Source organism: Balaenoptera acutorostrata, chromosome 19, assembly GCF_949987535.1.
Source record: "Balaenoptera acutorostrata chromosome 19, mBalAcu1.1, whole genome shotgun sequence".
NCBI classification, from domain to species: domain Eukaryota; kingdom Metazoa; phylum Chordata; class Mammalia; order Artiodactyla; family Balaenopteridae; genus Balaenoptera; species Balaenoptera acutorostrata.
Window position 1 is genome coordinate 29,749,110 of NC_080082.1, and position 24,113 is coordinate 29,773,222.

At 51.0% G+C, this 24,113-nt stretch overlaps 1 protein-coding gene across 1 annotated transcript in view; it reads right to left on the reverse strand.

Annotated features, from left to right (window-relative positions):
- Nucleotides 1-16,235, reverse strand: part of SLC6A2 (solute carrier family 6 member 2) — a 37,697-nt gene extending 21,462 nt beyond the window's left edge. Inside the window, exons 1-3 of the mRNA XM_007167592.2 lie at nt 15,962-16,235; nt 3,594-3,725; nt 2,627-2,864 (exon numbers count right to left, since the gene is read on the reverse strand). Of these exons, the coding sequence (XP_007167654.2) occupies nt 2,627-2,864; nt 3,594-3,725; nt 15,962-16,235 (644 nt within the window). The remainder of the gene's footprint in view (nt 1-2,626; nt 2,865-3,593; nt 3,726-15,961) is intronic.
- Between the last annotated feature and the right edge of the window lie 7,878 nt (nt 16,236-24,113).

The following is a 24,113-nucleotide window of genomic DNA, read 5'->3' on the forward strand; positions in this document are numbered from 1 at the left end:
TCCCAAATCTACATAATTGTGCACATGCCTGCTGGAAGTCTGCAGAAAACACAGATGGGGGCAGGTGGACACACAGGTCCAGGACCCTTAGCAAATTCTCCGCCATGGCTCATTGAGGGTAGTTCCTGGGTCCTGAGAACCCTGACTCCTCTGAGCCCCAGGAGGCAGCAGACTTTCCAGAGACCACCTTTAACCACACCAAGACTCCTTGGTCATGCTGCACCGAGATGGCAGGAGTGGAAATGGTCCTCAGGAACCCCACTCTCTGGATAATCAGGACTCGTTCCAAGGTCCTTGGCTTAGGGAATACATAGGACCAAAGAAGAGTGGCCCTAAGGTTTCGGTGTTGGTGAATTTGTTGTTTTCCATCCTCTAGACCTGCACTGCCCAATACGGTAACCACGAGCTTTTTACACATAAACGAATGAAAATTAATGAAGTTAAAAATTCAACTTAGTCACGCTAGCCACATTTCAACTGCTCACTAACCACGTGTGGCACACAGCTACTGCAGTGGGCTGTGCAGACATAGGACATTTCTATCACGGGGAGTTCTCCGTAGTAGCACTGCGCCAGACCAGCAGTCAGCAAGCCATGCCCCACCCCCCTGCCCCCCAATCCAGCTGTGGCCCATTGAGTTATGGCCTGTGAGCTAAGGATGGTTTCTATCTTTTTAAAGGGTAAAATCAAATAAAGAATATGCAAGAGACCTATGTGGCCCACAAGGCCCAAAATATTTCCTATCTAATTTTTTACTGGAAAGTTTTCCAACCACTACTCTAGACCATGTGTACCTTGAGAGTGAGGTTTGAGTGGGATTTACTTGTCCTGCCCCACAGCTTGTACCAGGGACTTTCTGCTTAGCTGCTAACACTTGCGTAGGGGTTGCTAAAATGGGACTCACCCCCGCCTGAAGCATAAAGACGATAGATGCTACATTCTGAAGAGACCACCATGCAAACATCTGAAATTAGGTGACTGCAAACAAGTTGACGATTACCAACCTCAAGGACTTAAAAGGATGGAGTAGAGGTTGAGAGAATTCTAGGGAGCAACAAAATAAATAATGATGGCTATGGGTTAAAACCACAGAATTAAATAAACACCAATGAGCCCATACTGATAGAAATGAATAAATGAGTAAACGAACGAATGAATAAATAGGAGAAAAGGGACTTTTCAATTAATCTAGAGAGAATGATGGGACTAGAAATCACTTTAGATCAACACTATAAATAATAATCCTCGTTTGCAAGACTCACTGAAGGATGGTAAGAACTGTGGGCAAAAGTCTGATGACAAATGAGATATTTGCATAACCTCAAAGTAACTTCCCAGAAGACACTTACTAATTACAGAGAATAATGCTAACCTCTGCACAGGAGGAAGCTGGTAGATGGCACTTTAGCCGAGTGATCAAGGTCAACATGCCTAGTAATAAGAGACTGGCATCCTGTACCCCCTGATATGATATGCACCAAGAAGGACACAATGTCATTTCCACGTTATTCTTGCCAAAAATGTCAAACTCAGTCTAATCAGGAGAAAACAATGACCAACCCACACTGAGGGCTATTTTATAGAAAAACTGACCAGTGCTCTTCAAAAGCATCAAGGGCATGACACTCAAGGAAAGACTAAGGAACTCTCACAGATTGGAGGAGACTAAGGAGATGTGACAATTAAATGCCACATGGGACTCTAGGTTGGATCCTGGACCAGGATACGACATTAGTGGGAAAACTGACAAATTCAAAAATAGTCTTTAGCAGGTTAGTTAATCCATGTTAATTTTCTGATTTCAATCATTGCACTATGGTTGTATAAGGTGTCAACATTAGGGGAAACTGGGTGAAGGGTCTACAGGGGCTCTGTGTACTACATTTGCAACTTTTTTCTACCTCTAAAATGATTTCAACATAAAATGTTTCTTTTTTTAAAAGACGTTCTGTCTTCTACCACCAGTCAGTGCCTCTCATGCACATAGTCCACATAATTTCTCTGAGCTGTACACAGCTGGCCTGCCTCCCGCTTCCTAAATTTCACTCACAAACTCTGGCTACTTTCACCCATGGAAGCCCCAGAGAGACAGCAGCACAGGGGGGACCAGGTGACAGCTTCAGGATAAGATCGACTTGGGTTCAAGCTGCAGCTCCATCATCTACCAGCTGAGCCCTTAGGTGTTCCCCTGGCTGACTTCATCAATTCTTATGACACCTCCTCCTAGAAGCCCTCCCTGACCACCTGCACTAAAGTTCCTTTTCCCTACACAATCACTGTGTAGCACTGGTTTTAGTTCCTTAAGAGCACTTATACTCCCTAAAATGTGTTTGATTTCCTGAAGGGCATGTTCATGCCGTACAGTGTTCTTGCTTCCTTACCTTTTTGCTAGCATGTTGTCTCCCCACCCCCATTCTGTGCCAGAACACAAGCTCCTCAAGCTTTGTCCACGGCTGTATCCTTGGCTCCTAGCCAGGATCAGGCCTGTGGTGGCTGCTGAGTAAACATTACAGTGACTGGTGTGGCCCCCTCCCCTCCTGTGGTTTTCCTTAGCGTTTGGCTCAGGTCCTGCCCAGCACAGGTCTCGATGCGCCCGTGTGAACAGGACAAGGGGTTGATGACTTACTCATAAAACTCTGCTGCCGGCGTGAACTTGTACTTGGAGTACGTGGTATGGTTGCCCAGCACGGAGCTGTTGAGGAGCTTGGGATCGGTGCAGTTGGGGCTGTTCCAGGCATGGCCGCAGTCAGTCCAGGGCAGGTGAAGGGTGAAGGAGGAGAAGAGGTAGTAGAGTGACCAGGCAATGATGACATTGTAGTAGAAGCCAACGTAGAGTGCAATGAGGATCACAGCGTAGCCAACTCCTGGGTGGGGGGCAGAGGGGTCAGGCAGGGGCTTCCCCAGAACCACCTCTCCTGGGGAGCTGGCTCCAACCATTGCACTACCCGACCCCCACACCTCTCTTTTTTTCTGTAGCAGATTGTCAGAGCCCTAAATCCCCTAGGGCCCCACCCCCCACTCCTTTGCCTGAGGGCTCTCTCTTGCCCCTGGAGCCCCTTCTATCCACTCATCAGGCAAGGCAAAAGTGCCAGGACCTTTAATGCCCCAGGGAGCAGCCGGGTCAGGTGTTGGAGCATAAGTATCCCAGCTCCCCCCACCCCTTGGGCAGGATAACACTGAGGCATGATAACATTCTCTCCCAGCGGAATGAAGCCCCTTGCCCACGGTGGAAAGACACGTGATCCACTTATCATGTCTGCCATGGGAGCAAGAGGGGAGAGTAGTGGTATGCGTGCTGGGTACTTCTGACACTTCTATGAGTTTTTCCCATTCAGGAAAACAGACTCCCTCTGGTCACTCAGCTGTACAGCCTGGACTGGAGCCCAGATTTCCAGACTTTCTAGGCTAAAGCTGTTCCTGACGCCCCCAATGCGTTCCATGTTACTTTGAATGGTGGATGCGCTTGACCTTGCCAATAACCGTAAATCTCGAGAGAGTTGGTCTACCGCAGATCCCACCTTTGGAGCAGATTCTCCAGGGGCACGCAGAAGTCTTGTAGAACAACCTTTGACTCCCCCAGATTCCTTCTTTACCTTTGAAAAACGGGCAGATCTTCCACACAGTGGCTGCCCCCTCCCGATTGTACTGGCCCAGAGCCAGCTCCATGTAGAACAGGGGCATGCCAGCGATGACGAGGAACAGGGTGTACGGGATCAGGAAGGCACCTGGAAGACACAGAGGCAGAGCGTGAGCCCCTCGATCCCTGCCAGCCTGGGGCCTGCCCCTCAGCGTGTGTGGACCCATGTCAGCCAGAGCTGTGAGGGTCCTCATTCATGTCACCTGGTCACTTCTCAAGGGATGTCTTGTGGTAGGTAAATCAGAGCAATTAATACAAATAACCATAACATAATAATAGTTATAGCAATAGTCATAATTATAATAATGAGGTTCTGTGCTCAAATTAGTAAAATCTGTGTTCATCAAAGCTAAATAGGCTTGGGCTTCCCTGGTGGCGCAGTGGTTAAGAATCTGCCTGCCAATGCAGGGGACATGTGTTCGTTCGAGCCCTGGTCTGGGAAGATCCCACATGCCGCAGAGCAACTAAGCCTGTGCGCCACAGCTACTGAGCCTGTGCTCTACAGCCTGCAAGCCACAACTACTGAGCCCGCGTGCCACAACTACTGAAGCCCGTGCACCTAGAGCCCATGCTCCACAAGAGAAGCCACCGCAATGAGAAGCCCGCGCACCGCAATGAAGAGCAGCCCCTGCTCGCCGCAACTAGAGAAAGACATGCACAGCAACAAAAGAACCAAAGCAGCCAAAAGTCAATTTAAAAAAATAATTAAAAAAAAAGCTAAATAGGCTTGTTTCTTGCAGGATTCTCCTAGCCTTTGATACACAAGCACAAGCTGTGACGGGCTATGAGGGAGATCAGGTGCAGTCTTTACCAAATTAATTTCAACATAGAACCCTTCCTTTCATGAATCACAACTCTGGGGAATGCCAATCACCCCAAACCCTTCCTTTTATAGGGAAGGCAATTGAGGTCAGAGAGGGAGAGACAGTGCCCAAAGTTACATATGACTGAGTTTTCATTTTGCTCATGTCTGTATCAGTTTAAGGTCACCTCGGGTTTTCCCAAACATGACCTCACTGGATTGTCCTTAGTCTCACATCAGCTCACAGAAATAATCAGAGAGGGTCATTATCTCCCCCCAGGGGAAACTGAAGGCAGAGAAGGGAGTTGAACTGGTTTTGTTTGCACTGTTGCTAAGTGACAGATGCAGGATTCGCATTCATGTCTTCCAACCCATCAAGCTCACTCTGTTACTGCTGGCTGAAGGTAAACAAACACTGGAGCAAAGAGGCCAGAGGCTCAAGTCTCTGACCAGGGAAGATGCCCACCCAGAACACTGCCGAAGCTACAGGGAGCCCTTGGCAATGGGCAGCAGCAAATCCCTGGGAAAATTCCTGGTAGAATTAGACACGTCTGAGTTCCAGAGACAGTTCTCGGTATGCCTGGTAGCCTGGGGTGAGCTTAACGGGCTCTGACGCCGTGAGGTGACTCACGGGGGTACTTGCCACGTCAGCCTAGGCCGCTCCTTGGCCTGGTGCAACCGGAGGTGGCCAGGCCAGATCCACACTCCTCTCGCCATTGGCCTTTGGCTGAGATGTCGTAATCTTGGAAACCAAACACTCTCTGACCCGCCCACACTAGGAAAGTGCAGAAACCGGGAAATACGTAACGATGATAATATTAGGAATATAATATTCCCTGCTGTGTTCCAGGCACTGTCTTCCATGCAATGTCTCATTCCATCTTCACAACAACCCTAAAAGTATTACTACTGCCATTTTAGATGTGGAAACTGGGGCTCCAGGCTAGCAGAGAATTGTGGCAAAGTTGCATGCACCCAGAGTCAAACTCCCCCAGCTACTCAGACTGTCAGTCTCCACTTTCCTCCCAGGGCTTCTCCTCAGGAAGCCCAGGGCTCTTAGGGACAAAGCATGAAGTTTTGGCCGCAGTGCTCTGAGACCCAGTCCTTCTGAAGCAGGAGACGGACCAGCAGGGTGGGCAGTAGGGAAGAAACCACTGGAACATGAGTACCTCCTATGTATCAAGCAGGGCACTACTGGGCACTGGACATCTGTGATCCCATTTACCCTTCCCAGAAACCGTCTCAGGTGGCAACTGCTATACCCATTTTTCAGAGGAGGAAACTGAGGCTTAGAGAAATTAAGTGACTTGTCTAAGTTCACCCAACTGGTCAGTGATAGATCTGGGATTTGGGCCCAGGTCTGCCTGGCTCCAGAGCTCCAGAGCCATTCCCCAAATATTCTGCTGATTCCAGAATATCCCAGCCTCGATGGAGGACATGAGTCTGCATAGAGGCTTGGTGGAGGGTGATCTGAAACTGGGACTCTGGGGCCAGCTGAGCCAGCTGGTCTGCTGGTCATGGGCTGGTCCAAGCCTCCAGCCCCTGCTCCAGGCTGGACTTCTTTGAAACGGCCACATGCCAACCTCTCTCTTCCCCTCCTCATTTCTACTCTCAATCTCCACCCTTCTCTTTCCCCACACAGAGAGGGCTAGTCTGGCACTGGAACCCACGTCTGTTCACGCTGCTGATAGCAATGCTGGTGTTGCTGATGGAGGTCGGGGTGGTGGTGGTGACGGTGGAGCTGGTGAAAGTAACAAGTACCATTTATTAAGCCTCCGTTATATGCCAAGCCACACACTAAGTTTTTGCATAATTATTCCTTTAAAACCATCCCTGAGAATTACCACCAATCCCATGTAAAAGATGAGGAAACTGAGGCTTAGAAAGGTCAAGATGCTTGTCCAAACTAGTAAGTATGCTTGCTTGGCTCCACATCTGGCTCTGTCGGAGCCCCACTCTGCCTTGTGGCCGCCTGTCACTGCCCTTGGGGGCCTGGAGCCAGAGAGTTAAGGGAAATAGACGTATTAGAGTATTTAACGGGCCTGAAGACTGAAGTCAGTGGCCCAAGGGACAACAGGGAAGGAAAAAGCCAGGAGTCACGGCTCAGATCTTGGCACCGTGGTTTGCTGCTGTCAACTAGATGTTCTTTTCTACAACCAGAGGAACGAGCAACGCCAGCCAATTCACCAGGGATCTCACATTGGCCAGTTTTCTCAACTCTAACCCTCTGGGTGGCACTGCCAACAGGTAGGTAAATTGCCCAGTTTGAGATTCATCTCCTCTTGTGCTGGCTGGGAGTTCCAGTGGAAGGAGAGGAGGAAAGATGATGGGTCTGCACAAGCCCAAGACTCTTCCAAGTGCGTTTGATGCGGGCCAGCCAAAGCTTTAGGTGGTAACAGACGGGGAACGTTCAAGAATGATGGAATGGCTGAGTATGAATGAAAACCAGAAAGCTGCCCAGTGGCCAGTGTCTTATTCTAAAAGAGGATATCGACCAGGGAGATGGCCCAAGCCCCCTTGCAGAAAGATCTGGAGGAAGCCAGGACAGAGCTGAAGAGTCAGAAAGAGGTTTCGGGGGTGCCTGAGGTCAGCTAAGGATGCTTCTCCTAGAAACAGCCATGCAGCAGCTCCTGGGACACCGAGGCTGGTTGCAAACTTCCTAGAAGGTACTGCTCTGCAAGGCTCATAACTGCCACATTCCCACAGCCCTGCCTCATCTCCATGCGTGGCAGTGTCAGCTTTATCCAGCCTCATGCAGGGCCAGAGAGCTGAGAACCTAAGGAGCTACAGGCCCAGAATCCTGGCTCTGGAATGCTCTGGCTGGGCTGACAGGGGCAGACCTCCTGAGGGTCTCAGCTCCTAGGAGTCTCCAACATCCACACACGTACACAGATGCGCACCTGTACGTCTTCATGCAAAGGTACACACAGATTCTGCACGTCAACACACTCACACGAACACAGGAAGAAAAGACTGTCAGCTGCGAAAGGGACTCCGACCCGTGGCCTTCGGATAAATTCAGTGAGAAAAGCATCTGTCTGGCACACACTGCCTGATGCCCCAGCATTAGAGAGGAACCCTACTGGTCAGAGAGGGGTTCTGGACTCCTCTGTGCAAATGCCAAGTCCTCAGAAAAGGGAAGCCAGTGGTCACTCAGTTCAGAGTGGGAAGTGCTGGAGCAGACCCCTGGTGGGTGAGGAGGACCCCAGGGGAGGGGACGGGATGCCTGTGGGAGGTGGCTCAGCAAGAGGAGGTGCGGGCCAGGCCTGGTGGGGGGGGTGGAGAGACTGTGATCAGGGAGGGGCTGCAGGAGGGACAGGAGGGTCCCTTGAGACCTCACTGGACCAGCTTCCCAGTTGGTGGAGGGTAGGATCCTCAAACTGGCCACATCCTGATACATTAAGAAGTGAAAACCCACAGAACGGTTCGCCTGGTGCCTGCAGCTCAGCTATGGGTTCTCACTGCCCGTGGCTTTCACCGGAATTCCAAGAAAACCTTGGTCAATGCCTACGGTAGCCAGATTTGTCCCCGCTCCCCAAGTACCCCAAGGGTATAGATATCAGGGTGCAAAAGAAGGTGAGATTTCAGTAGAGACAGGGCTGCCTGCAGCAGGCCCACCTGACTTGCAGAAATGGGGACAAGAGCACCCGTGGAGACTTACCCTGCGATATCTACATATTTAAAGGTGACAACTCAGGCCACAGCTGTTGAACCAAACCTGCTCTATCATCCTACCTTGACAACTCAGCATGGTTCTATTATAAAGTTCAAATCTGGAATCCCCAGTTCTTGGAGCTTTGCGCTGGAGTGTGGAGGCCTGGGGGGAGGCCGCACCCTGCTTCATCCCCACCTCAGCTCCAACCAGCAGTGTGTGAGGCCTTTTGCACGTACGTGTGGACTCTTGTGCCCACACGTCTAAGCTCTGTCCACAGCCTCTGCAGACAGGGGGCCTCTGGCTTCCCCTTGGGCCTGGGGCTGTGCAGGCCTGTAACACAGCCCAGGCTGGGGAAGTAGGGTCTAGGTTAGAGGACCTTGTAGACTGGGGTGGGTGGATGTTGGAGTGTTTGGGCAGGGAATTCCGGAGTCCAGGTACCTGGAGTTTGATGGGGGTTAGAATCAGTGCTCTGGGTGGGCAGGCCCTCTCAGCCCTGGCCTGGGTGAGGTGGAGAGGAGGGCAGAGAAGAGCACAGGGCCCTCTCTGCTCTCCAAAGCACAGGGTCCAGGGCAGACCCCCTGTCTCTGCTCTGGACTCTTGACACAGAACTCCTAAAACCCCTGCAGCTTCCTGAGTGATGGGGGTGACAGGAGCATCTTACGCAGAGCTCCTAAATCCCTGGGGATTTTCTGGGTGATAGGAGTGTCTTTTGTTCTACTGAAGCCACTCTTGGTGGGCTTCTGGATGGGGGCTGGTCCCCAGAAAGATCAAGCCATGATTAGAGGCTTAGGACTTTCAGCCCCACATCCACCCTTCAGGGAAGGAAGAGGGGCTGGAGATTGAGTTAATATCGATCATGCCTTTGTGAGGAGCCTTCATAAATATCCCGAACGTAGGGGGTTTGGAAAGCTTCCGGACTGACGCACTGGTGAGCACATGCACGTACTAGGAGGGTGGCGCACCCCATCTCCACGGGCTCAGACGCTCCTGCACTCAGGACCCTTCCATACCTCACCCTCTGTGTACTTCTTCACCTGGCTGTTTACCTGTACCCTTTATAATATCCTTTATAACAAACTGGCAAATGTTTCTCTGAGTTCTGTGAGCTGTTATAGCAAATTATCAAACCTGCAGAGGGGGTCATGGGAACCCCTGATTATAGCCAGTTGGTCAGAAGCACAGGTGACATCTTGACCCTTGTGACTGGCATGGGAAGTGAAAGAATTCTTGTGAGACTGAGCCCTAACCTGTGGGGTCTGCACTAACTCCAGGTAGTGTCAGAATTAAACGGTAGGACACGCACCCCAAAGTTGGAGGATGGGTTGGTGTTAGGAAAAACCCTACAGATTTGGTGTCAAAAGACTGTAGAATGTGTACAAAAACGGAGTTTTCCTCTTACCCCCTTGCCTCGATCTGAGGCAATCCTGGCCCCCAACCATGCTATTTATGGCTTTGTGACCTTGAGCCAATGTGACTTCTCTGAGCTTTGGTTCCCCCTTTGTAAGGGGGGATAATACCTGCATCACTGGTTTGCTGTGACCGTTAGAGATAACGGAGGTGAAGTCCCTGGCACTGAGGTGCTCTGTAAATGGGAAGCATGTCCTGCCATCACATGTAAGAGCAGCTGGGATGCGGCTTTGTAGACTGGAAACCACAAGCAAGGGATCGCCCGTGAGGTTGAAGGTGGCCGGGTCCTCTGCAGAGCACAGCACAGAGGCTCCCAGCACAGAAGGATTTTGAGGCAAGTTGCTTGGGCAACTCATGCCCCCATCCCAAGTGAGGCTGGTTACTCCTCCTCGTGTCCAAACAAGATTGCTGACCACGAGGAGTAGATCCAAGGATTCCCTCAGGTCACAGCCAGCCCCATGAGCAAAAAGGGCTCCGGCGGTACGGCCCAGATTCTCCTTCAAGAATGAAGGACCTGTTCCCCCGCAGCTGGGACTGCTCAGCCCTCGGCTGCAGCCCTTTGGGAATTGCCTCGGCTGAAGCCAGCTGCCTCGCCCAAGGCCACATTCCCTTCCCAGGGCAGCTGGCATCCAATGACTGATGGACCCTGGGGCATACAGTCCTGGCCCCCTCACCCCAACTCAGGACTAGTCTGAAGGGCCATCCCAGCTTCAGAGGACACCATGGTCAGCTGAGGCTTTGCTGACCCTGGCAGCCCAACCTCTCCGTCTGGCCAGCTCTGCTTCCTCCCTTCTCCTAAATCCCTCTCCCTGCAGCCTCCACCTACTGCCTTCATTCTGTCCTCCAGAACAAAACAAATCAGACTTTTCCAAAGCAATCCTTTGTGCCCTTTGGGTCCCAGGCATAGGGTCCCCTTCTGAGTCTTTGCCAGTGGCCATTTCTGTAAGGAACCATGCCTGTTCCTATAATAAATCACGCCCAGGTTATTCAAGTTTGTCAACACAGACTCTCTGCCATGGGTAGGGTAGCTGAGCCATGTGGTGTCAACTTGTGTCTTCTCTGCCCCAAGACCGACCTTCTCCTTAGGACCCTCAGCGACCACTGTGGGGCTCTGCCCACTGGCCTCAGAGTTCCGGGGACCTCAGCCCAAGTGGAGTCTTGTACCTCTTCACTCCATCCCCTGCACGCTACTGAGACTAGGCAGCAGCACCTATACACGCCTCTACATAAGCCCCCTGCTATTCCAAGAGGGGATTCTACAGAATGATCTACCAAGTGATGAGGACCGGCTTTTCTGGTCCCACAAGGGGTTGCTCCCTCATCTGCACTTTGGGTTCTTCCAGCTGATCTCTGGACCCTAGCTCTGAGAGCAGGACAGTTCCAATGAGGAAACATGCTTGCTCCTCTGGTAGATTAAACCCCGCTCCTCTAAGGAGGTCAGTGGGGGTGAAATTCAGGGAAACTGTGGAGTTGAGGCTACCCCTCCTCCTGTGACAATTCTCCCTCAGCTGTCAACTTTGCAGGATCTGACTTGATTCTTACTAATGAAGCTCCTCGAAGATTCTGGTCTCCCATCTCTTCCATCCTGGTCTCTTTAAGAGGAACAAATTACAGGGTGTTTGGAATGGTCAGAACTATATTAGAGAAGGAAATATAACTCACAAAGAACAGAGTGGAACCTCACCTCCCTGATTTGGGATATAGTACCTCCAATAACAGAATTGAAAATGACATTAACTCGTAGAGTATCTGTAATAGACTATGAGCTCCCTAAAGGCAGGGATTGCCTTTTGCTCATCTCTATATTCCTGGCATATGACGGGCATTTAGTAAGTGGGTTTTTTGGTTAAATAAATGGATCCCGGCAGTGACTCACACAGAGGATGCAGCTAATGAAAGCCCCGGGGCCTTTCTCCACTTGTGCTGTGGCCTAATCCTTACTTAGGCAGTTGGGTTTGGGACCACAGGGCAGGATGTGACATTTATCCCTATGAAATCCCACCTTGTTGAAAACAGTCCCTCTAGATCTTTTTGGTCAGCTCAGAGCAATGGGCCAAATCATGCTGGTAATGCCAGATCATGGTCTCAGCTCCAGCCCCTGATGAATGCCTCATTCCTGCAAACCTGTTAGCCGAAGGGCCATACCAGCTGGCTGGCTCATGTACATCCGAGCTGAACAATCGGCATCAGGCTTGGCAAGCTCAGGGTGTAGATGGCCCCCTGCAGCCAGGCCCAACGTCAGGGCGATGAGTTTGCAAACTCCTGCTTTTTGTACCCGTCACCACCTCTCGCTTGACCTCAAGAACCCCAGATATTTTGGCCAAGAGGATTCCCAAAGGTCTGTGGGTACCTGAGACCTTGAGCTCACTTGAGGAAGGAAGGGAACCCCACTTGGGACCCAGAACTACATATCTCATGGGACCCCATATAGGAATGTCAATCCCCATTTTCCAGGTAGGGAAAAAACAGTGGGATAAGGTTAGGCTGTTAGAAATCCCAGGCCCAAGTGTGACTACTTTCCAGCCTTATATCCCTTCTAACTTCCTCTTAGAATCAAATCTGCTCCAAAATCAGGACCCTGCCCTACTCCTGTATCTAGCTTGGGTCTAGCAGTTAAAAATCATTGAACAATAAAAGTAACAGCAACAATTTCATTTATTGAGCCCCTACTACTTGTCAGACACTGTTGTAAGTACTTTGCTTATATTATATCTAATGTTATATCACCCTGTGGGAAGAGGCAGTCTCCTTCCTTTTCTGCACAAGGAAACTGAGGTCCAAAGAGGACGAGTGCCTTGTCCGAGGCCACACTTCTGGGAAATGTCAGGCTCAGATTCAAACTCAGGTCTGTCTGAACCTAAAGGACACCTCTGACGGCTCGGAGCTGTCAGCCGGACACATCTCAAACAGAAGCTGTCATTTACAAAGGATAATTCAGAGTGGCCTCTTCCATGGCAAGGAGACAGACACGGGGACTCGATGGATCTGTCCACTCCTCCCTGGGGACCAACACAGGCCTGGCCCAAGACCACGGGAGCGGAGGACCTTGGAAAGAGCCCCACTGGCACCGCCTCCCTGTTTGAGAAGGTTCTGAACAAAGCCTTGGAATTTCCAAGAGTGGCTTTCCCAGCTGGAAGGAAGCCACTAGCCCCCGTGCAAACCAGCAGCTGGCTTATGGGAAGATGTTCGGACAGGCTGATATTTCTCCGTAATTCATTCAAAAAATATTAGCCAGGGGCCTAAACTATTGGCACCTTTATCATTTCAAAACATCCTCCAGTCTGGGCCAGCATGAACAGCTGGACTTGGAGGTTACCATGTTAATACTGGCACCAGAAGAGAACACAGCCTGTTAAATAACAGGGTGCGTGAGTCCTGGCTTGGGTGCAGTGCTGAGCCAGGCATTGGAGAGGGACGGATCTTGGGGGTCATCCAAGCTCACCTCTAGCTGTAGCGGGGAACTTGAGCTCAGAGAGAGTGACAGAGATGGGATTTGAACTTGGGTCTTTTGGCTGCTTCTAGAATTACAGGATATCCACCTGCCAACCTGCTTGCCCATCTCTAGGGCTGACTTTATACTTGCTGGATGAGAATTGATCCACAAGGAGCAGCCAGGAGGTCTCAGCAGAGACAAAGCCCAGAAGAGGCCAGCCAAGCATCCCCTGGAGGGGTGCGGAGTAAGTTAGAACAGGAGCTGCCTCAGACTCTGAGATGTGGGGCTGCACCGCTCCATTGTGCCAGACATAGACATCCTAGGCAGAAATGGAAATTCACTCGTATAACTTCCCCACCCCGTAGCCTGCCAGCCAAGGTCTCCATAGCCTGGCCCCAACTTGCCTCTCCACCCTTATCTCTCCTGGCTTGCCCTTCAGCCAGTCTGCACTCCTAATCTCAGAGACGATCCCTCCTGCATTCTTGCACAACTAGTAGACCTGCTCCCTTCCCCAGGCTTGTCCGTGCTCCATCCGTCCCAAGGAGCTGAGTTCCAACCACACAGCTCACTTCCTCCGAGTCTTTCCTAAGCAGCCTCTACTCAGGCCTTTAGAGCACGACACCTCTCCCATCCATCTCATGCATCATCCCAAGGATGTGAATAAGAGGCGGCAGCTATCTTTACTAAGGCCGTACTTCATGCCAGGCCCTCCACAGCATTATCACGTTGAGTCCTCACAACAACCCTCTGAGTTGAACACCATTGTTTCCATTTGACAGATGAGGAAACGGAGGCTTGGAGAGTTGCCCAATGTCACACAGCTAGAAGCTGGGACCCAGGACTCCACAGCCAGGGCTTCTGATCTCTAGGTGCCGACCCCGCCTCCCACCAGCACAGGCTGCCTCACTTTGTTAGTTCCTGCCGGTGGAGGCGGGGGTTCTGCTGTTCCTGGGTAGGCATTAGGTCTCTGAGGGCTTGAACCATTTCATTCATTTTTTTCATTCAACAGAAGTTTGTCGGGCACCTGCTACCACATTGCCAGGATCTAGCCCTTATCTTGGGCATTAGAAATACAGGCATGAAAAAGCCACAGTCTCTGCGCTCAATGTGCCCCAGTCTGTTTGGAAGACAGACCCACAAAGAGACAAATCACTCAACAACTCAGGATGGGTGATGTGCAGGGCTAGCAAGCCTAGGAGAGGGAGCTTCTGGCCAACTTCACCTAAAAATTGGAACGTGTGACAAATGTGCTGTGTTTGGTGCCCTGGGCGCCTAGTACAGACTACCTTGCATACAGCAGGCACTCTCAGTTGGTGGCGGTGGCCAAGTGAGCGGACAGTGTCAGTGAAAGCCCCAGAATATCCATCTAGCTGATGTGTTCAATTGGCCATCTGGGGTGCTTTTAGTTTCAACAAATACTTATAACAATGGAAATGATGTGTAGCGCATGACAATGAAGCCCTTAGATGACTAGAGCTCCTGGCAGGCAGAAGTGGTGGTTAATACATCTAGGTGACCCCTGCAGAGCCTAGCACTGTACCTCATGCCAAGAGGAACCCAATAAATATTGCAGATTAATGATAGAACCTTCTGCTGTCTAGGGACACGCAGCCTCGGACAGTCATGGAGGAAATGCTAGACAGAGTGTCCTAGGTTCTCTTAGTCTGTCCTTCATTCCTCATCTCCCTGTCTGCTAAAAATACAGAGAATCTGCATTTCCTCCCTCCTTGAGTCCAAAGAGCCAGAATGCTTAAACCTGACCAGAAACTCTTGAGAAGCTGCAGCAGTCAAACGAGGAAAAGTTTCACCTCTGGATCATCTGTTTTCCATTCCTCACCCAAAGCAAGGGTCCAGAGTATACACTGAAGCAATCAGCAGGGTCCCAGACCCTATGGAACAAGGTCATGAGCTTTCCCTCCAACTCCAAACGCTCACCCTACCTCCCTCTGACCCCCTGGAGTCCTGAGCCAGAGCCCCTGCCAGGCAGATGGCCCAGTGGATAGAAAAGTGTTTCGGTTGCTGGTGGCCCCCCCTTTGCCGACTTCTTCCTCTGGGTCATTTTCCCAGGCTCTCTACAGGGTACTCCTGAGCTCATTCCAGCAAAGGGGGCAGGTCTGAGGTGGTTTGGGCAAAAGCTCTCAGGAAGGAGTTCGGGCTTTAGGCCCCAGTATCCTGCCCCCTGGGCTGCTTCCCCCAGGACTCTGCCCCCTGAGTAGGCTACAGTTGATTTCTAGGCTCTCATCCCAGGGCAGACAGTAATTGGTCACCCAGCAGGGGGAGGGGGAGAGAGCCTGGTTGCTGGACTAGGGTCTCCTCCAGGCCCTCCTCCCACTCCACCCTGCAACGTGGCCAGGACCCCGGGAGGTAGAGGCTTCATCCCAATCACCCAGGCCTCCTGTCTCAAGGACCAGGCCGGTTCTTGGTACCCACTGATGCAATCCCGCCTAGGCTCTGTGCTCTGGTCCCTCCAGCCAAAGGACCACCAACCTGAGAGTGGAGTTCTCTCTGCCACTAGCTTCTCTTTATGCGTCTCTGTTCCAGGGTTTCCGTCCCCAAGGGAGCAGTGCCTCCCAAGTGTCTTCAGGGTTCCCAAGTCCTTTATCAAACTTGGAGTGCTGGAGTTAGGGTCACCGTGGGCACTTTTGGCGCCCAGTCAAGAGCTCTCCAGATCTCCACCTCCCTTCCTGCGGACCATCAAAAGGTCAGAGTTCCTCACCCAACCTGGTCCTTCCACGCATGCGCCTATCACTGTCCAAAGTCATGCCTCGATTTCCCTGTTCCACAGGGGACTCCTTTTTTCCGTGAGCCCACGCATGCGCCTATCACTGTCCAAAGTCATGCCTCGATTTCCCTGTTCCACAGGGGACTCCTTTTTCCGTGAGCCCTATCCAGTCCGTTCCTGCGTCCCAGACTTGCCCTTCTGCCTCCTCTTCTCCTCCCGTGTGTATCCCAGCTCCTCTCCCGGCCACCGCTGTGGACTTTAGGTAGCCTCCCAAGTACAAACCCCCAGCCCGTCAGGGGGCTCACCTCCGCCGTTCTTGTAGCAGAGATAGGGGAAGCGCCACACGTTGGCCAGGTCTACGGCGAAGCCGACCACCGACAGCAGGAAGTCGATTTTCTTGCCCCAGGTTTCCCGGGGCTGCTCGTCGCCGTCGCGGGACGCCAGGAGGCACTGGACGCCGTTGCGCTCTTTCACCACCAAGAGTTCTGCAGCTTTGCGCTTCCGCTGGGGCTGCTCCGACCCCGGGCCCGCCCCGCTGTTCTCAGGCTGCACCTGCGGGTTCATCCGCGCCAGAAGCATGGGTGCGGCTGGCGAGAGGGGAGTCGGTGATACTGGGACCACGCCGAGGCTCTGCTGGAATCAAAGGAAAAGACGCGGTCACTGGGCCCTTCCACCCTGCCTGCGCCTCCCAAGGCCTCCCGGGAGCGTTGGGATACTGTGGTCGGCGCGCGCTGAGCGGACGCAAGGTTCCTAGAAAAGGGCGCGCGTCTGTTGGAAAAATTTGGAAGCAGGGTAGTGGGGCGCCCGACACGCACGGCACTTCGAGGTGGAGACCGCCCCTGCCGCCCTAGGGATCCTGCTAGGCACCCCGCAGCTCTTCCCTCATTCACCCGCTCTCTCTTGTCCCCAAACGGCGGAGTTTGGACACGTCCAGGCAGAGGTTTCCCAGTGCGGTGACCCGGCCGGGGGCAGCTGGCTGCCCCCTACCCTCGGCTCGGGTCTGAGCCACGTCCGAGAGCCCCAGGAGTCTCCCCGGACACTTATTACCTCTGCACTTCAAACTCGCTGGCACCCTAGCTCTGCGCATCCCAACCTGGGCCTCCCCGGCACACCTAGCTCGGTTCCGCGCGCAGGGCGCACTCACGTGTTCCGCGGCGACGGGATCCCTGCTGCCGTGCGCCCTGCCTTGCCTGCTCCGGACCCGCCTCGCCTCGCCTCGGCTCGCCAGGCTGTGGGGCGCGGGCTGGGGCTGGGCTCCGCCGCGTGGCGCTCGGGCGCGGCCCGAGGAGCGCTGAAAGCGCGGGGCGGCCGGCGGGGCGCAGGCTGGCTGGTTCTGACCGTGCCGGGTGGGGGCCGGGCTGGTAATGTAGCCTGCGCCCCAGGTAACGCGCCGATTGCATTAACCCAGCGCCGGGCCCGCTCTGTCTGGAGCCTGTTAGCGCTAATGGAGACTGACAGCGCGGCCGGGGATGGGCAGGGGCGGGAGCGCGGCGCGGGCTCGGGGGACGGCGGGAGTCCCGCTCCCGGCGACTCACGGGATCCGGGCGCCCATTCCCGTTCCAGCACGCACTGGGACACCAGACTCAGCTCCTGGGGGCACCAGGCTCTGACCTCTGACTACGGGAAGAGAGCGAGATTCTCAGAACTAGGATCTGAGTCGCGTTTGAGAGGGGACGGGGAAAGGACTGGGGAGATCAATGACGGTTCAGTACCAGCTCTGTCATCCGCCGCAGGCCACTTAAACTACCTGGCCGGAGTTTCTCCACCAACAAAATGGGAATATTCTGTTCAATGCCTAGGAAGGCACACTGAGGGCCTGCAGGCCATTGGGTGGGTTTTGTTTAGCTGGCTCGAATTGAAAGGTCACAACTGGGCACTTACTCCTTCATCTGTTTGTTATGGGCAGGCTAGCAAGGGATTTGAGGTTGTGACCCCTGTTGTATGAGGCTTAGAGTCGCTATTCATTCATTTATTCACCCATTCATGCACCCCTTTGCTCACGTGTTCCTACATATGCCTTTTATGTGCCAGGCACTGTTCTAGGCTCTTGAGATACATTAGTGGACAACTCAGTCAAAAATCCCTTTAAAAAAAAAAAAATCCCTGACATGATGGTGTTTACAATCTGTCAGGGGGAGTCAGGGGAAAACAAGAAACATAACAAGTAAACACATTATTATATAGTATATCAGAAGGTGATCTGTACTATGAGGGGATAGGGAGTGCTGTGTGGGGGGAGGGTGCAGTTGCAGTGTGACCAGGGAATTTGGGAAGGCGACGCTTAAACAAGTAAAGGAGTGAGCCATTTGGACCTGATATTCATTCATTCGTTTACCTATTGGTTAATTTATTCATTCATCGGTAGATGCTGATCACCTGCTATATGCCTGAAGCGTGCTGGCTGGTGGAGCTATGGAGATAGTCCCTGGCTTCAAGGAGCTCTCAGTCCAGTGTGTAAAGAGTTGATCACAAATCAGCGTGGTCAGAATTAGTTGTGACCACAAGGGTGTGGAAATTGGGCGCAGCTGAATTAGCGAGTAAGGGGCGGGGTGGTGATCCAAGAAGGCCTCACAGAGGTGACAACACTTAAGCAGGATAGGTAGGAGTTTGAATAAGCCCAGGCACACCGACCTTTCTTTTGTTTAAACATTTCAAGCTCAAACCCACCTCAGGACCTTTACACTTGCTGTTTCCTCTGCCTGAGTTGTTCAGGTCTCAGTTTGGTGGTCCCTTCCTGACCACTCAAATTGAAAGTGTATGCCCACTCTCTATCACATCACCCTATCATCCTGTTTTATTCCTTTCATTACATCACTATCCAAATTTTAAAATTTGTTTATCTATTATATGTCTCCTCTTGGTGGCTTATGAGCTCCATGAGGGCAGGGACCTTGGCTGTCCTATACACTACCATATTCCTAATATCTGGAACATACTAGGGCATCAGTTATGTAAGGTGAATGAATTAATGGTGGTGTATGAGGGTGTTTAGAGCATTTTCATCAGGGCGACCAGCATGACAGATGTCCTCTGTGAAGGATGCAGAGAGAAGAGAAAAGGAAAAATAGTGGGGTGGTGGGTCAGCCTTGGCCTTCTGGAGGCCGATGGTCAGAGAAAGGAGGAGGTTTCAGGAGGAAAGCCTGGGACCACGCCCATCAAGGACGTTCATCTCCTCTGACCCATGGACCATTTTGATAAGCCTGTGAGGAAAGCAGGAATGGAATCATCTTTCCATTCTGGGGGTCAGGAAACTGTGGCTGTGAAGTCTCACAGGTTGGAAGTGACAGAGTTGAAATGAGAACCCAGGTCTCCTGGCTCCCAGCCTGTGTCTCCTCCACCAGCTTATGGATGGAGACACTCAGAATCTCTCTGGGAGTCATGTTCCCCTCCTGTTTTCTACCCCATGTCCCATCCAACTGGTCCTGAGAATCCCACCTTTAAACCTGCTACGAAGCCCCATTCCCACTGCTGCAGCATCCCCACAGAGGGTCCCCACCCATCGCCTTCCACTGCAGCAGCCTCCTCGCCGGTCACCCCGTGTCCAGTATCTTTCCAGCCACATGATATTCACCAGCTGCCAGAGCCTTTTCTAAAACTCATCTGATCACCTCACTCTTCTGCATAAAACTCCTCTGAGAGACAACAACACATCAACGTGATTTAATTAACCCTGGATTTGAGGTAATTTTATTTTCTTCTTTATACTTCTCTTTATCTGACAACTTTTCTACAATGAGCATTTGATACTTATGCAATCAGAAAAAAGATAATTTCTTAAAATCTTCCGATCTTTCCAAGATAATATCAAAACACCTTCAGCTGTACAGGCAAGATTCTGCCTGCCTATTTAACCACATCTCCTGCTATTCCAATTCTCTCCTCATTCTTCTTAAAATTCCTTTACCATCTCCAAAATGTGCTTTATTCTCCAGCAACATGAGAGATACTCAACTATTAATGGGTCCTTGAACACCTTGTGCCTTTTTACACTTCTGGATTTTTAAGTAGGCTGTCCATCTTCCTCTTGTCTACCTGGAGAACTCCTATTCATCCTTTAAAACCTCAGATGTCACCTCCACTGTAAAGCCTTCCCCGATAACCACCTCCCACAAGAGAGTAAACTCCTCCTTTATATTGCTTTGTATTTTTGCCTAGTACTTTATCTGTGTGACTTCCCTACTAGGGACAAGGACAGTACCTGATATATCCTGTTACATAGCTTGCACTCCAGAAATGTGTACACAACAGAACTAGGAGAGATCTCAATTGTTGGTTGGGTTTGGTGTCTTTGGCTGGGGTTTTTTCTGTTGGATTCTTCCAGAAACAGAACCTGAAACAAAGAATTGAATTCAAGAAGTTTATTTAGGAGGGGATACGGGAAGCACTGATAGAGGAGGGGGGAGGTAAGAAAGGGAAGGAACCCAACAGAGGGGATGTTAAAAAGCAGTTACTACCAAATGTAAAATCGATAGCTAGTGGGAAGCAGCCACATAGCACAGGGAGATCAGCTCGGTGCTTTGTGACCACCTAGAGGGATGGGATAAGGAGGGTGGGAAGGAGACGCAAGAGGGAGGAGATATGGGCATATATGTATATGTATGGCTGATTCACCTTGTTATAAAGCAGAAACTAACACACCATTGTAGAGCAATTATACTCCAATAAATATGTTAAAAAAAAAAAAAAGCAGTTACGGCTGTGGGCAGCTGTTGGTCAGTCCTGCTGGGAACTTCTGGGAGACAGCATTCCCTCGGAGTTGTCCCATCCCCGGGCAAGGAAGCTGGAGTATTTATCCATGAAGGCTGCTCCCTTCAGCCTTCCCTGGAAGGGTGCTAACTTCCCAGCATTCCCAGCCTGTCTGGTGTGTGGGCTGAGCGACCTCCTGTTGCCAGAAAAAGGCTCCCATCAGAGTCCCAGGTACGGGCAGTAGGAAGCTGGTGGGTCAGGTCTGCATTGGCAGGAATAGTGGATGACGAGTGGTGTTGGTGAGGCAGTGGAAGTGTTCGCTACAGAGATGGAAGGAGACACCCCCCCCCCCATACATGCACATCACTGGAGGGGCCGCCAGCAAGTCCTGAGGGTTCCACTTTGTGGTTTCAGAGACTTCTGGAGGACAGCAGTGAGGATACCAGCCCGCGGCTGTGCTGAAGGGGAAGGCATCTCTCTCCATCTCTGGCCCAGACTCCCTGCCCCTCAGTTCCAAGAGCCATGGGGCCATGTGGCTTCTCTCTGTGCCCTGCCTCCTGCCCCTCCAGGTGGCCTGAGGGCAAGTGGGTGGGCAGGCGGCTGGAGCATTATCAGCGCTAACGGGATCCCTGGGGAGGCGTCACTTCCACTTACCACGGCACTTGGTGACACAGGCCATGGGCACAAGGTGATGGCTGGTGCTGTCAGCCCAGCTCTGGCCATCTCCCTGCAGACACCAAGACCCTGACACACAAAGGCTGGTCTGGAGGTTATTTGGAATCCAAGTGGCTCGGTCCTGGAAGTGTCCTGAGGATACTATCAGAGCCTGCACCTCCATTGCACTGATGAGGAAAATAAGGCCAGAGAGGAGGAGAGGTTCGCCTGTACATTTCCTCCCTTTCTTCTTTCCTCCTTCGTTCCTTCCTTCCCACCTTCCTTCCCTTCCTCCCTCCCTCTCTCTCTCTCTCTCTTTCTTTCTTTCTGTTTCTTTTTTTTTCATCGTTTGATCAGGGGCATTAGACTGATGTCCTTGCCACTGACCTGCCCTGGGTCATTGGTCATTGGTATAGGTTAAACTGCATTTACAAATAGCAAAAAAGTGTCCTCAGTAAAAGACCCCTAGGAGTTGAAATCAGTCTCCTTCAGGACACCTCCCACTAAAGTCCCCCAGGTGTCCTTGAGGCTTCCAACCTACCCAGATGGGACTCAGTCCTTAGACTCTTCTCTATGGAGCTCCTACCCCACCTGGGACCACATCCAGGCGCTGGCATTAAAGAGCGTCTATCCATCATTGACGATGGATACAACCATTTACATCCCCTGCCTGGATCTAAATGCAGACCAACATCTCCACACGAGTAATAAATGGCACCTGGAACTCCCATGTCCAAGATAGAATTCTTGATGTCCCCTTGCTGAGCTGCATGCACACCTGCTTCTCCTCATCTCCCTCACTCCAGGTGATGGCATATTTGTCTTTGTAGATCCTCAGAGGCCAAAAACCTTGGAGTCCTCTTTCTCACGTTCCCACAACCAATCCTACTGCAAACTCTGTTGGCTCCAAATCAGATCCCACCTCCACACCTCCAAGGTCACCACCCTGTTCCAGGCTATGTCATCCCTCACCTGGATTACTGTGGCAGCCTCTGAATGGCCTCCCTCACTTCTCCCTTTGCCCCCTGAAGTTTAAGCTCTACACAGCCACCAGGAAGACCTTATGGAAGCGAGTTCAGATCCTATTCCTCCCTCTCTCCAATGGCTCCCATCTCATTCAGAATAGAATCTGAAGCCCTTCCACGGGTGAGATGGATGAATGAGTAAACCATCCTTTTGTGGATTTGCCAACACAAGCCCGGCCAAGCCTCGTGACCCTCTAAGGGATGGACAGAGGCACTGGCATGTGGGGTGGCAGAAAAAGCACAGGGCTGGGAGTCAGCACCCTGGGTCCTGACTCCTGCTCTGCTGCTTTCGGGCTTTCTGGTGAGGGCCAAGTCCATCAGCAAGATGGGGAGGGACAGTAGGAAGAAGAAAGACAGACAGAAGTTATGTCAGGAGTGGAACTGCGGAAGGAGAAAGGAAAGGAGATGTTCGAGGCAAAGGAACTCAGTCTCCTGGGAGGAGAGGAGGACCTCCCTCTTCTGCATGAGCCACCACATACCTCCTTTGGCCTGAGGTGGTCACGTGAGTTATGGGGACAGAGGACTCACACCTGGTTCATGTCCTGCTCCGAGGCAGAGGGGGGTTGAGGTCAGCTGACCAGGATGAGCCATAATCAGGCTGACACAAGGCCTCTGTCCATCATGGGAATGAATATCAGAGCAGGATGGGACCACAGAAACCTTCACGCCCGGGTGTACTCTGTTAGAAGACCAGACACTCCTTAGATAATCCGATGAATGTGGACTCTCCCAGAAATATGCACGCACACACAGCATTTAAAATTTAGTGTGAAATTTCTCATACATAAGAAAAAGGGTATAAAATATATGAACAATTTATAGTTTAAGTAGCAGTAATATGAACATACAAGAACCCACCCTCTTGGATTAAGAAATAGACCATCTCCAATACCCTATGAGCCCCTGTGTGCCCCTCCTCTTACTACTCTCCCCCACTCCAAGGTAACCACTTTCCTGTATTTAGCAGCTCATTAATTTCTTTGTTTTTCTTCACAGTATTGTCACCTATGAATCTATTCCTAACAATATATTGTTTAGTTTTGTCCTTCTTTGAACTTTATATAAAAGGAATCATACTACAGATACTGTTCTGTGACTCCTTTGGCTTGAATACAATATTTTTGAGATTCATCCGTGATGATGGAGTTAGCTGTAGTTCACTCATTTTCACTGTTGTATATATTCATTCTATTGTCTGAATTATAACAATTTGTTTATTCATTCAGCTATTGAAGGACATTTGGATTGTTTCTAGTTTTTTAAATATTTTGAACAATGCTGCCTAGACACTTTTGTACAGACAGCTCCTATGCCCATGTGCAAGTTTCTCTAGGCTCTATACTTAGTGAAGTGCTGGTGTGCAGAGATGTGTCCGTTCAGCTTTATCAAATAATGTCAAACTATTTTCTAAAGTGGTACCAGCTGAAACTCTAACAGTGTTATTTCTTCACTTCCAGTTTCTTTACATCCTCACCAACCCTTGGCATTATCTGGCTTTTATTTTCTACCAATCTTTAAGATGTGATTTTGGGAATTCCCTGGTGGACCAGTGGTTAAGACTTGGCACTTCCACTGCAGTGGCCCAGGTTCAATCCCTGGTCAGGGAACGAAGATCCTGCAAGCCGCACGGCGCAGCCAAAAAACAAAAAAAAAGATGTGATTTTAACATGCATTTCTCTGACTTCCAATGACCTGGACCATCTTTTCACATAAGTGTGGGTCATTTGTGTTTCTTTTTTTCTGTGACATGATGACATGTTGTCTGTGCAATTTTGTGTTGGCTTGTTTTTTTCTTATTGATTCACAGTAGTTCTTAATATCCTGGGCCCGAACCTTTGTCACTTACGTTGCAAACATCTTGTCTTGGTTGTGTAAGTCTTTTTTCTCTGTATGGTGATTTTGATAGAGGTTATTCATTTTAATGTATTTTAATGCAGCAATGCATTAAAATACATTATGTATTTATTTCAGAAACCCTTCCCTACCTGTTATTTTCCTAAACTATAAACTTTGATAGTTTTTCCCTTCATATTTATATTGTTAATCCACATGGAGTTGATTTTGTGTAGGGTGTGAGGTAGGGATGCCACTT